The sequence below is a fragment of the Dipodomys merriami genome, unplaced genomic scaffold, assembly GCF_024711535.1.
Source record: "Dipodomys merriami isolate MVZ:Mamm:240054 unplaced genomic scaffold, mDipMer1.0.p SCAF_4, whole genome shotgun sequence".
Classification (NCBI taxonomy): Eukaryota; Metazoa; Chordata; class Mammalia; order Rodentia; family Heteromyidae; genus Dipodomys; species Dipodomys merriami.
The window spans coordinates 64,729,803-64,744,665 of NW_027205603.1; the positions used below are offsets into that span (position 1 = coordinate 64,729,803).

At 40.1% G+C, this 14,863-nt stretch overlaps 1 protein-coding gene across 1 annotated transcript in view; it reads right to left on the reverse strand.

The window, feature by feature from the left end:
* Window positions 1–13,025, reverse strand: part of Rnf19a (ring finger protein 19A, RBR E3 ubiquitin protein ligase) — a 48,530-nt gene extending 35,505 nt beyond the window's left edge. The window contains exons 1-2 of the mRNA XM_069991147.1: window positions 12,778–13,025; window positions 153–919 (exon numbers count right to left, since the gene is read on the reverse strand). Coding sequence (XP_069847248.1) covers window positions 153–748 — 596 coding nt within the window. The 5' untranslated portion in view covers window positions 749–919; window positions 12,778–13,025. The remainder of the gene's footprint in view (window positions 1–152; window positions 920–12,777) is intronic.
* Between the last annotated feature and the right edge of the window lie 1,838 nt (window positions 13,026–14,863).

Consider the following 14,863-nt stretch of genomic DNA (forward strand, 5'->3'; position numbering starts at 1 on the left):
ACGAATATAGTGCCTCACATGATATATGCTCAGTTTAGTCTTTAAACAAATAAGTTGTCTTGCATGTTAAGACTGTTTTTTTCAGTAACAGTAAGCAAATTCTTATCTCCAGGGAACAACCAATTAACTCAGAAAAGTCAAAATCTTCTTACCCACAATCAGGAGCTGGACACCACCTACAGTCAGGATCTGCAACAAGCCACCGTCTAAGCATAAATTCTTCATATTTTTCCATTAGGACATCATCACTTAGTATCAAACGAATGTCATGGGGATTGAACCGTTCAGTACACTCTGGGCAACTAATATTCACTCTACTTTCAGAGATTTCTATCCTTAGATACTGTCGTAAGCAATCCACACAAGATCTGTGATGACAGGTCATTATATCAGGAAATCTGTCTTTAGAATGCCGCAAAAGGCACAAAGGGCACTCTATAAAGTCTCCAATTTGTTTGCTGATCAAAGTTAGTCCATTGTCAGAAGAGGTATTTGTAGAGAAAATGGAGTTCTTATCAGTACACATTTCAGAATGTATACTTTCAATACTCGCAATTCCATCCACCCCTCCATTTAGCTCCCTTGATTTACGTTTAGTATCCTTTTTCCTCCGAAACAGAGAGCCTATTGAAATTCTTCTTTTTTTCGGTGCCTTTTTGACTGAAGGCAAGCTCACAGATGAAGCAGAAGACTGAAGATCACGATCTGAACCCATTTGCCGATGTAAACTCATGTCTAAAATGCTCATCAGAATTTAGTCAGGGCCAGTGGTTATACAAAGCCCTTCATTATATTTAGAAGTAAAACTTATTTCTTGTTCTTGCATTCAGATTAAGTCATGATGTAACAAAATCCAACATGGCGCCCTCAGAGAATTCTTGAAAAAGTTCAGTTTATAGAAGACTATATCATGGATGTCCTGAAAAACAAAAATAAAAACAACTCAAGACCATTTAATTGTAATTTTAGTTTGTATGTTTTTATAAACAAATTCTCTGTGCAATTTCAAACAAGTGTGTTCTTTAATCCATTAGATTAAAAATACTAACAGCCTATAGGTGAATATAAAATTAATTCTGAAATAGCAGTGAGAACATTCTTCAATCTTAACAAAAGATTCTCTATATTTGAACTGACATAGCATAGGATAGAAAAATGTTCCATATGTATGATATTTGAATTATGACTAAGGTAGCATTCTTAGTACTGAGAATGGCCTTAAAAAATTACAGTGTTGACTGGTTTTTCATTTGAGAAAATAAAACAAGTTTAACCTATAGCTCACCTCATGTATAAAAATCAATTCCAAAGGCCAAATATAGTGGCTTACATCTGTAACCTCAGCTATTTGGGAAGTGGTGATCAAGAGGTTTGTGGTAAAAAGTTAGTGAGATCCTATATTTATCTGTTACCCTTGCTATAGGAGAAGTATAATTAAGATGATCACAGTCTTTATTTTGCTGGGCAAAAATGTGAGATCCTATCTGAAAAATTAAAGTAGGTACTGGTGGATCGTGCCTATAATCCTATAAACTTCAGAGGCTGAGACTGGGAGATTATAGTTCAAGGATAGCCCAGGCAGACATGTGAGACTACCTCTATCCAACCGATAGCTGGATGGAGTGATGCACATTTGTTATCCTAGCTATGTAGAAGGCTAAGATTGAGAGGATAGCACTTCCAAGTCAGTTCAAGTAGAAAAGTCCATGAGACTCCATCTCAACAGAAGCAGCTAGGTGTGGTAGCATGTGCCTATCATCCCAGTTATAACACAAAGCATAAAATAGGTGGCTTGAGGTACACAGTACACAGTACACAGTACACAGCATAGGCCTCGGCAAAAAGTGAGGTTCTGTCTCATAAAAACCAGTGCAGAAAAGGGTAAAAGATGTGACACAGAGGTATAGTACCTACTCAGCAAATGCAAAGCACAGAGTTCAAACCCAGTACTGTCAAAAAATAATACTAATAAATTCCAGTAAAAAATACTGTTGAAAAAGTGTCATTAGTGTCATTAAAATACCAAAAAAATCAATACCATTAAACTCCAAGTGATTCATAGATCTAAATGTAAACAATAAAACTATGACACTTTTAGGAAACAGAAGAAACTGAAATATTTTCAATAAAAAGATGTCCTTAAACAGAACATTATTGATAATCATAAAAGAAAAGATTGATATATTGATCTATAATAAAAGTAAGGGACAGTACACTAAGGGTTTGGAGAAGAATTATGGTATATATAACTAATAAGGGAATGGTACCCTAAATACATAAAAAGTTACAAATCAATAAAAATAGACAAACCCAACAGAAAAATGGGAAGAGGACTTAAGAGGCACTTAAAGTTGTAAGAAAATGATCAACATCATTAGTCATAAGGGAGAAAAAATTAAAGCCACACTGAGAAGTTACTATATACTTAATAGATAGTTAAAATTTAAAAATTGGTATCTGCAGTTGTTCACAAGGATATGGAAGAATGGGAACTCTCTCATACTGGTGTTAGGAATATAAAATGGTACATAAAATAGCCCATCTATACTTTGGAAATCTGTTAAGAATATCTACCAAATATGAACATTCACTCTTATTACCACTTCTAGATAGGAGTACAGAAGTTCTCTTCTATATTATTTTCTAATAACGCATGCATGAAGGTATCCGATGGTGCACATATAACAATGTTCCCACCAGTATTAGTTATAATAGTCAATAGAGAAAAAGCCCACATTTCCATCAAGAGTAGAGCAGATTAACAAGTTGTGGTATATTTGCACTAAGGCATATCATAAAATGAAAACACTGCTACATATGAAGTAACGAATGCCACATAAAAGAAGGTGTGCTATAAAATGTCACTCATGTAAAATTCAAAACAGGCAGAACTAATCTACAATGTTAGAAGTCACAACCTTGGGGTGATGGTAAAATAGGAGCTTTTTTAACATGTGTATGAGGAATTACAAAGGTAATTCTGTGTTGTCACTGATCTACAAATTCCTAATGTACTTTTTTGATACATGTTACACCACAATATGAAAAGAAAGAGATGGAAGGATAGGGAAGGAAATTAAAGAAGGAAAAGAAAAAGAAAGAGGCTATCCATCTATCAGGCACCGAAGCTCACACCTGTAATCGTAGCTATTCAGAAAGTTGAGATCTGAGGTCTGAGGTTTAAGCCAGGAAGACAATTTCTCGAGACTCCCTTCCCCAATTAACCAGCAAAAAGCCAGAACTGGAGGTATAGCTCAAGTGGTAGAGTACCACTTCTGAGCAAAAAGAGCTCAGAGAATGCACAAGGTTGAGTTCAAGCCCCAGTACAAACATACACATGTATGCACACGTGTAAACACAGACACACAGCAAGAAAGAAAACAAGAGGTAGAGATCTGGAGAATCATGGTTTAAGGCCAGCAGGGGTTCAAGTTGGTGTGGTGAGATACTCCTCTCAACAAATAAAGAGGGCATGGTGACAAGCCTGTAATCCTACTCGGGAGGAACAATTATAGTCTGAGGCAAGCCTGAGAAAAATATGAGACTCTACCTGAAAAATAAAGCAGAGAGAGTTATTGGAATGGCTCAAGTGGTAGAGTTCTTGACTAACAAGTTCAAATTCCAGTACTATGGGGGAAAAAGTAGAGATCTGCTGGGTATGAATGGACACATTTAATTCAAGCACTCAAGAGACTGAGGAAGAAGAATCATGAGTTCAAGGCCAATCTGGGTCACACAGGAAGTCTAAAGCCAGCTTGGAATACATAGTAAGACTTGTTTTAAAAGAGAAAAACAAAAACAAACAAACAAACAACAACAACAACAAAAAAAACCCACCAGGGACTGCTGGTCTTTCCAGCTTAATTCAGAGAGGAGGCTGAGATCTGAAGATTGTGGTTTAAAGCTAGCAGTCTGTGATTCAGATTCATGTAGGCAATTAACTACAAAAAAAAAAAAAAAAAAAAGCCAGAAGTGGAGCTGTGGATCAATGGCAGAATGCTAGCCATAGCACAAAAACTCAGGGACTACAGCTAGGCCCAGAGTTCAGCAAAAAAAAAAAAAAAAAAAAAAAAAGGATTAAATATTGACTTCTAAAGAATTAGCCATTTATGAGTTATCTGTACCATAGTTACTGAATAATGATCTCCACCCTATCTTCACTGATTCGATACAATTTCTTAGTGGATTAATCTCCTATGACCTAAATGATACAGGCTTCTGATGTTATTTATTTATTTATTTTATTATTTTTTTGTTGGTCTTGGGGCCTGAAGTCTGAACCTGGGCGCTGTCCCTCAGCTCTTCAGTTCAAGGCTAGCGCTCTACCACTTGAGCCACAGCACCACTTCCATTTTCTTCTGCTTATGTGGTGCTGAGGAATCGAACCTAGGACCTCACGCATGCAAGGCAAGCATTCTACCACTGAACCATCTTCCCAGCCCCTGATACGGGCTTCCAATTGTTTTCTTCCAATTTGTACCAACCGACATAAAAGTATTTATGTCTCACAATTCTCACCAACACCCTTCATTACATCAATAGTTCTGTGTTCATTTTGTGTAATGTTTTCCTCATTCTTAGCTTAACAAATTTTTACTGATCTGTCTTCAGTTTTACTTTTTCTTCTGCTATCTGGACTCTACTGTTAAATCCATCCAGGAAAAAATTCATTTTAGACAGTGTACTTCTCATTACTAGAGTAACTATTCCTTTTTAGTTTCCATTTCCTCACTGATATTATCCAACTGTTCAGTTATTTATCTCTCCTTAAGTCTTTAAAATACTAGTGTTGCTTTTAAAATTCTATCTGCTAACTTTGCTACCTACCATTTTTTTTTGGATAGAGTAAAAAATAAGCTTTTATTAATGCTCCTAGTAATTGCTTATTATAAGCTGGATATTGTATATGATGTATTGTAGAGACCCTGGAATCTCTCACTTTCTCAAGAGGAAAGATTTTTTTTTCATTTTCAAATAATTAATATTTTCCTCATTAACTTTTCCCAAGTTATAACACACTATTCAATGATGTATTTCTTTGAAACTATTCATATAGAGAATACATATGAAAATAAAACAAAGATCTCCAGAATTTCCCATTCCTCTCATAAAAAATATTTCAGACTTCAATTTTATAAGCTTAATAGCATATACCACTATCTAGAAGATTCATGAGGGTCTAAATTTCATAGGCTTGCACAATACTAGGAAATTTTCTTTAAATTCTAAAACTGCAAATTCAATACTATCAACATTTATTGAACACAAACTACATAAAGACATTTCTTAAATATATTGGTTGCATGGGCTGGGAATGTGGCTCCATGGTAGAGTGCTTACCTAGCATGCATGAAGCCCCAGGTTTGATTGCTCAGTAACATACACAGAAAAAGCCAAAAGTGGTGCTGTGGCTCAAGTGGTAGAGCGCCAGCCTTGAGCAAAAAGAAGCTCAGAGATAATGCCTAGGCCCTCAGTTTGAGCCCCAGGACTTGTAAAAAATAAATTAAAAAAAATATTGATTGCCTGCAAAAACACCATGCAACAACTATTTTACATGTTAATCATATACATACTGGGCTAAATGCTCTGACAATATAATGCATGTAATAATACTGTACAGAATCATTACTACTTAAATGGTTATGCATTCACTAATTTAGTGAAACAATTATTGAGATAATGCAGCTATAATGTATAAGGCAGTGGAAATACACGAAGCAGAAATGGTCTTCCATACATTCATACCAACAACTAGCCTCAGTCCAGTCTCTGACAATCAGACCTTGGCCCCAGACCCTTGGCTCTTCTCAGCACCAATCTTGTTAGAAGACTGGGGAAGAGGGAGGATTTTTTTTTTTTTTTTTTTGGTCGGTCGTGGTGCTTGAACTCTGGGCTTGGGCACTGTACCTCAGCTCTTCAGCTCAAGGCTAGCGCTCTACCACTTTTTCTGCTTATGTGGTGCTGAGGAATTGAACCCAGGGCCTCATCCTGTGGGGGCTGGCTTTGAACAGTGATCCTCAGATCTCAGCCTTAGTAGATAGGATTATAGGAGTGAGCCACCAGCACCCGGTGACACTAATATTTTAATCTTTATAGTTTGTAAAAAAAAAAAATGAAGTCTAGAGATACCCAGTCCAATATATCATCACTAGCTACATAAAATTATTCATTTTCAGTCCCTCAGATGCATTTCAAATAGTCTTTGGCCATATGTGCAGCAGCGATTTGTTAGAACATACCTTCATCACAGATTTAAGAACATACTTTCATCACAGAAAGTTCTACTGGATAGCATTCATCTACAGAGTACATGATTTATCTATACAGTAAATATGGCAGAGACAAATTCTCTGTACTCTTTCTGCTACCATCCTTCTTATATAGCGTTTTATTAATCACCTAGCCTCTCTTGTTAAGGTCTACTTACAAATTTCTATTGGTCTCCCACAGAAACTGAAAAATTTCAACTTAACATAGCATTCAAAGTCCCTCTCTCTACCCCCAGTATAACTTAAAAAAGTCTGAGTCTCTCAACAAAAATCCTTTATTTACCCCATTGTACATGGGTCACACTTGTAATGCTAGTTACTCAGGAAGCTGAGATCTGGAAGACTGAAGTTCAAAGTCACCTAGGTCAAAAAAGTCTATGAGATGACATTTCTAAAATAACTGGTAAAATGCAAGGATGAAGGTACGGTTAAAGTGGTATGAGTGCCAGCCTAGCAGGTTCAAGGTCCTGAACTCCAATACCACCACAAAAAAGGCCCAATATTTGTAACGTTATCTTAACAAAATACACATAATTTCACTTCCATGATTTTTATTGTGCCTTGGATTCTACATAAAATATTCTTTTCCATCTTTTTTGACATTCTAAAGTCTTACTCCTTTCCTTGTTCTTCATAAACAATTTAAATTCAGTAATTATAACTAATACTAAAATGTTCTTTGCTTTAATATAAAGTTTAATATTTTCTAAATATTTCATCTAAATATTTTAGGTGATTGATAGAAGGTAGGAAAAAGTTAAATAGAATTCTTTAAAACCAAGAATGCGTTTTAAACATGGTCATGTGTCTCACTGAAAAAGTGACATTTACACCAAGGTCCAAAGTAAAAGAGCCATGTGAAAATCTGGTGAAAGAACATTCAAGGCAGAGGGACTAGTCACTGCAACTTACTAATAATAAAAGATTTCTTTTGTAACCATCTTATCTGAATGGTTCAGAGTATTTCAAATGTACAAGGGGACAGCATATTCTCCTTTATTTTATAGATTGGGAAAAAGGGTAAGGCACAGTCATTTTGGGACAGTTGTAAAAGAGAGAAGACAGGTATCATGACTTTGAATTAAACTCAATAATTCCTGTATAATAAATGGCACATACAATTCTGTATTTCACTTCAAAAGACATATTGATCATTTAGAAAAATACTATTAAAACACAATGAATCTACCAGGCACCAGTGGCTCACACCTGTAATCCTAGCCACTTTTCGGAGGCTGAGATCTGAGGATTGTGGCTTAAAGATAGCCTGGCCAAACAAATTTGTGAGACTCTCATCTTCAATTAACCAACAAAAACCCAGAAGTGGAGTGTGCAAGTGGTAGAGCACCAGTCTTGAGGAAAAAAAGTCAAGTAAGAGTTCAAGACTCTGCATTCAAACTCCAGTATGGGTATTAAAAAAAAAAAAAACAACTTATTTTTTGCCAGGCCTGGGGCTTAGGCACTGTGTCTTTGAGCATCTTAGTGCTCAAGGCTAGCATTCTACTATTTGAGCCACAGAGCCATTTCCAGCTTTTTCTGAGTTGTTTATTAGAGATACAAATATCATGGACATTTCTGCGTGTGCTGGCTTTGAACTATGATCCTCAGCTCTCAACCTCCTAAATAGCTAGCACTACAGGTGTGAGCCACTGGCACCCAGCAAAATGTTTTTTTAATATTAAAAAAAAAAGAAGGCAGGGAGGGGAAAGGAAAGGACAGGGAGAAAAGGTGGAAGAAAATGAATCTCTGTGGAAAGGAACATTTCATACAAAATATCCCTAGAATTGTACCATTTAGTATGAATAAAAAATGTAAAGTTACTTGCGAATGCATGTTAAAAGTCTAAGAAATCCTTACCTTTGTGGCTTACATTGTATTTTTACTGGACCGTACTGCTGTAGAAAAAGTTATGAAATAGATACATTACATTGTACATCCTTTAGTTAGTTAGCAAATGCTTATTCAACACCTATTGTATAGGTTTATGCCAAGTGTTGAAACTTTTACAGTTAATCAAGGAATGCTCCTGTGATAATAGAATTTGCATTATCTGCAACGCTATCTCACTTTAGGAGGCAGATATAAATACTTGATTTAGAAATCACAAAACATAAATCCATAGATTAAGACTAATGACTATTTTTGTGATGTTATATTTATATTAATATGCTATATAACACTTATTCAAAAGTCTAGTTGTATCACATTCCCAATAGTTTGTCCTGGTTTCCTGCTTCTTCCTTTTGGCTCACTTCTAGAAAAGTTCTTTTTTAACTGACAACTTGTTATCTACTCACATTACAACAGGGCTATTTTTACTATGGGATTGGGGTATCCAGAGTGGGATTGGATTTGAAAATGTGAAGACTATATAATTTTAAGGTGACTACACCAGCTCTGTGAACCAAGGAAACAGTTCTGGAGTTTCTTTGGAATTCAAACAAAGAAGAGTAGTTTATAAGGAAGATTTTGCTTCATAATTCAATGAACAACTCTATTTGTAGGCTAAAACAATTCCTCATCAGTTCTGTGCTACTAAGACTTTCATATAACAAAACCTTCCCAAATGAGACAAAGTAACAACTAGAATTGTCTGGTACAACTAGAATTGACTCTGTGGGTGTGGGTGCACACGTTTGCATTAGTGCTGGTCTTGGAGCTTTGAACGCAGGGCCTGGGCACTGTCCCTCAGCGTTTTTAACTCAAGGATACCACTCTACCACTTGAGTGGCAGCTCCTCTTCCAGCTTTTTGGACGTTAATTGGAGATAAACAGTCTCACAGACTTTCCTGCCTACGTGGTTTCAAACTGATCCTCAGATCTCAGCTTCCTGAGTAGCCAGGATTATAGCCACCCAATTTAGATTTGACTTTTAAAATAAAATACCAGGTAATATTAATAGGACCAAAATTATTAATGGTTGTAAGGCCAATAGCATACCCTTCAAAATAGTATGAATAATAAAAATAATTCTGGTACTGACAGCAACAAAGAAACCAATACAGTAAATACTATTTTAAAAGTGATTTTATAAAAATGTACTAATTTTTTCACTTCACAGCAGATATAAGACATGATTGCTGTTGAGAATTTAGTTGAAACACAAATGTGTTTAGCAAATGGGTATTATCTGTTGGTCTGTAGCTGTGCAAGTGTGCTTATATACATGAGTTGTTTCAATGATACATCTCTGTCAGCTAACAATGACTTGATAAAGGAAAAGAGGGAGGAAAAACAAGAAATGTCATTCCTAGTAGGAGGGAAAAAAACTGCCAAGGTATGAAAACTTTAGCTATTTTCTGTAAGTAATCAGATTAACATTTTACTAAATATGGAGTGAAAATAACACCATATATGATAAGAGGTTCTTTCAGACAGTCATTAAATTACTACTTAGCTATGATGAGCTAGCTTGACAAATACAGTGAAATATGCAATCAAATATAAATTTAGAAATTTAACTTCAAATTTAGAAGGTCAGTTTCACTTTTGCCTTCAGCCCAAACTGTCCAAATTTTTATCTGGGCCTCAACAATAAAAATTGATTTTTTAAACAACATAGCTTAGTAAGAACTAGCTGGCATTTGACAATGGTCACCTATTAGTAGCATCAAAAAATAAAAAAAAAATAACAGTTCTCTTAACATTTTCTACATTACCTGAGTAGAGAAGATACAAGTGACCAATTATGATGTAAATATAACAAAATATACCACCAGTTTACTCTGTGCCAAACAAACACCTGACTAGGAATGTTTATGTCATCAGAAACTTTTTTTGCCTTCTTGGAAATTTCATAAAACTACATTTCCCAGTCCTTAATATTTTTAAATTAAAAAAATAATTTTTGAAACAGGGTCTCAAAGTGCCCCAAATGATTTCCAACCTTCCACTTCAACTTGTAAAACAGCTAGGATTACAAGGTACCACCATGTCCAGAAAGAAAAATACATTGGGGTCAGGGGAATCAAAGACTTTCTGTGTTAAATCCATATAAAGATTTAAGATAAATTCTGAACCTTCCATAATACAGGAGACTCTTTCAAATGTTAAGGTTTGCCAAATTATCCACATTCATTTTCACCTAACACCATAACAAATAGTGTACACTTTCATCTGATCTCATTAATGATAAGTGACCCCCAAATATGTTGTAATCACAGTTGCAAAAATGCTACTCTATTACTTTATCCATGTTCAAACGTGGAAGTTCACTTACTTTCCATTAAGATGCTTAAGTATCTTTAAAAGCACTTAGGTAGAAAATAATCTGGTTTCATTTAGTCAGTACCAAAGTACCAAAAAAATTAACAAATTGCCAGTAATATTTAGGAAGAATAAATTCAGACAGTAGTGGGATAACAGTAAAATGGGCAATTCTTTATATCAATTCTAACTGGTCAGCTGGAAGCATCTCTGGAAGGAGACAATAGTTAAAGCAGCCACTATTTGGTTGTGTTCCAACTTCTAAAATATACTTATATTTTTAAAAATTAATCTTGCCGGGCACTGGTGGCTCACGCCTGGAATCCTAGCTACTCAGGAGGCTGAGATCTGAGGATGACGGTTCAAAGCCAGCCTGAGCGGGAAAGTCCGTGAGATTCTTATCTCCAATAAACCACTAGAAAACCAGAAGTGGTGCTGTGCTTCAAGTGGTAGAGCGCTAGCCTTCAGCTGAAGAGCTGAGGGACAGTGCCCAAGCCCAGGGTTCAAGCCCCACGACCAACAACAACAAATAATAATAATTAATCTTACCAGCACTTAAAAACATGTCATTAATTGCCAAATGTAATTTTCCTGAGGTCTTTTGAAGACCTTAAAATATTTCCCATTAAAACATAAAATTCATCTTCAAATATAGTGTATACAGTAATTTTTAAAGAGCATTAGGCACAGTAGTAACAAAAAAGTGTTTTGTTATTGCATAATTTGGTTTACTAAATCCCAAGATTTAATTCTAAATCCTTACCCTGGAATTACATGTAGCAAGGAAAGAACATCTGGAAATAAGGTCATCGCCATTTTCTAAATAAAGTATTTACATTTTAATTCAATTCAGACAGCTCAGTGTTAAGAGTTGGCTAAGCACGCAAATTTGGTAAGGGCTGGAATTATAAACAGAAGTGGTAAAATGTGCACTAAGGTTGTTAATGGCAAAACTGAAAATAAAACTTGAGCATACTGGCTAGACTTCAGACACTCAAAAGGGTCAATGTATCCAGGTTAGAAAAAGAAACATCATCATCAACAACAATAACAAAAAAAAAAGACAGCCATATTCTTCAAAACAAAGAGGTAGAATGGAAAAGATCACAAACATTTTGAAGCAACGGACCAGGGGAATGACTGCTTTATACCTTCTACTGTTGACTTAAAAATAGCCTTTCCAGCCAACACCTGGGTTTGAAAACAGCAGCAGCACTTAAATAGGGCGGTCCTCCCTAACATCAACCTAACAAAACACCTAGAGGAGTAAATCTTAAGCCGAGTAAAGCATCACTCGTCTATTTCTGCCCGGGATCGATGGCCAAAATTAAACCTTCCTCTCTCTCATGCAGAACCCTAACTACCTCGAACCTCTTTTACTCGCCGCGCTTATCTTGGGGCTAATGAACCAACCCCAAACTACTTTTCCTTCCCAAATTAATGAAACGGGGGTGAGGAGGGAGGAGGAGGAAGGTGGCAGAGTAGAATTCCGATCGGAGGAAAAACTAGACAGGAACAAGTAGTGGCACTGCCGGCCGGGCGAGGGCTGGGGACAACTAGAAGGTTTAAGCCAGGGTCAGACACCCCGAGAGACCCCCATCAGCAACACGTACTCTACCCCAAGGCTACTCCATTTTTCCGGTGTGTGCGTCTGTGGGGTGCGATCTTCGCTTTGGAAACGGTGGTAATTCTTCCCCGGAACAAGGCTCTCCCTTCTCTAAGGGCCTCCGGCAGCCCGGGTTGCGGGGCGAAGTCCCCGGCTCCGAACGTGCAACGACGCCCGGAAACCGTCCCGTTAGAGCCGATTTCACCCGTCAGGAATGCGCTCCGCCCCCGCCGCCTCCCCGCGGCAGCCGCCCTCGGGTCCCGCCGGCTTCCCGGGCCGGGTAGGGCCGGGCCGGGCCGGGCTGGGGGGAGTGCTCCGGGGAGCGCGGCTTCGGCCCGTCACAACACAGCGGGGCCGCCGCCCGCCCAGCAGCCGGCCGGGCCAGGGCCAGGCTCGGGGCGGATCCCACGCCCCGCCTCCGCCCGCGATCCTGGGGAAGCGCGGGGGGGGGGGGACCCCCGAGCCAGAGGGGGGACCCGGGCCCAGCTCGAGGCCTATGACCCCCCCCCCGCCCCACCTCACACCGGCCGCCCGCGCGGGGCACCCAGCGGCGCCTCCCCTAGGGAGTTCCGAATCCATGTCCCAGCCTGGGGGACGCGCGGTGGCAGTGCCCGGCCAGTGCTCCTCGGGTCCGGACGTGGGAGCCGCCCCTGGCCTCCCGTCCCGGGCGCAACCTCCTGCGGGTGCCGGTGGTACCTTTAACTCCTCAGAGCTGCAGAGGCGCCTGGCGGCGGGCGAGCAGGCCCATGTCCCCGCCGCGGAGGGAGAAGCCGGAGGAAAGGCGAAGGAGGCCCCTTCAGCCCCGCCACGGCTCCTGTCGGCTGGGGCGCGGGTAGCGGAGGGCGAGTGTCCCCACCGCAGCTTCCCCGAACTCCTCCTCCTCCGCAGCTCCGGCTCGACGGCGGCTCCGGAGAAGCAGCGCCGCAACTGCCATTCTCCCCCCGCCCCACACACCCCCGTCTCCTCCCCCTCTCCCGCACCCCTCCCTCCCTGCCCCCATCCCCGCCCTCGGCCCCGCCCCTCCCCGACGCACCGCCCGCGTGCCTGGCGTCATGGCGTCACGCCCACCCCGGCTCGCCGCGGGCGCCTCTGGGACTCGGCGGTTCGCTGGTGCCTGTTCGCCCGGCGCCTCAGCCAGTCGTCTGAGCATCGCCCGGAGCCGCCGGCCACACAGTGGGGCCCCGGTGGCCGCGACGGAGTTTCCTCCGTGGACCGCTCGGGGTGTCTGGAGCCGAGGCCCAGGGGAAGGGCGATCGCGGGACCTGCGGACTTGTGCGGGACGCCGGGCGGTTCGCGGAGCCGGAGTTGTTCTTTCCTTTGTGTTCTCGCGGCGCACCTGCTGCATTGAGCGGCCGGGAGCGCCGAGCCGGGCTGGCCCGGCCCTGGCCGCCCCCCAGTCCGCGCATTTCCTTCCTGTTGTGCGTGTGCCGGTCCTGGCGCCTGAGCTCGGCCCGGCGCTGCCCCTCAGTTTGCCCCGCCCCGACGTGCTAGCGCTCTACCGTTTTCACTATAGCTCCACTTCCGGCTTTTGGGTGCTTAGAGATAAGAGTCTCCCTCGGACTTTGCTGTCCCGCCTGGCTTCGAACCATGGCCCTCAGATCTCGGATTGGTTCAGTCCTTAATCAATCCCATACATTCCAAAATACTTTAATTCAGCTTTATCTGTCTCATCCTTAGATCTTCTAATTTCTAATGTGTATGTGTGTGGGGGGAGGGTGTTTTAGCCTACACAGGACTGGGTATAAATTCGTAGTTGAATAGCAAATTCATTCTAATCCTCATCCCTTCTCTCCTAGATTGTTTCCCTTCAGAGATTTACATCGTTTTTTCCTTGGAATACATGTGATAAATGTTGGACAAAATGTCCACCCGCCATCTGTTACTTAGCTAAATATATCAACCTTTCGATCCTTATTTTAGTGTGTCTAATTTAAATTTGGAACAAACTGAAGAGCTGTGTCTTTTCAGACTGTAGTTGGTATCTTTGGTAACCCAGTAAATGTTTACCAATTAGAAAACCAAATAAGCTAGGCAGTTCAGGTCTAAGTGTCTTTAACCACAAACCTTGAAGCAATTGTGGATATGTTTTTCATTTATTGGAAATTTTAGAAGTGTTGAATGTAGCTTTAAATACAGCTTGAAGGCTGCCAGCGATATAATCAATGGAATACTTTAAGCCTACAAAAGTTCACTGGTGAGTTACATACAAGGAATAGTACTCACACATAATTCTTGAAAATAAATCATGTTAAACATTGCAGCATGAGGAGCTTGGAAGTTGGTTGGTTTTAATACAGAACAAAAATGCTCTTGTATTCTGCATAGCTGTCACAATTTCCAGAGATTCCCATTACTTGTCTTCCTGAAACTAGAGGAATTTCCTTCTCTTCAGTTAGACCAAGAGGAACCTATTAAGCAATGCAGCTCTGTATTTACTCCAGAAGTAGAGATTGGAAGGATTGAGGTTCCAAGTGGGCCTGGATAAAAAGTTACCTACAGAAAGATCCAATTTCCACCAATAGCTGGATGCATTAACAAGTGCCTGGCATTCTATCTACATTTAGGAAGCATAAGTAGTAGGGGATAGCAGTCCACACCTGCCTTAGCAAAAAGTGAGACCCTGTCTCAAAAATAAAAAGTGTGGCTTAAGTGGAGCACCTGCCTAGCAAGTGAAGCCCTGAGTTCAAACTTTAGTACTACTAAAACAACAACAACACTACAAAAACTATTGAACACCTCTACTGGATCACTTTCAGATGGTCTCGAACTCAGCCTATCCAAG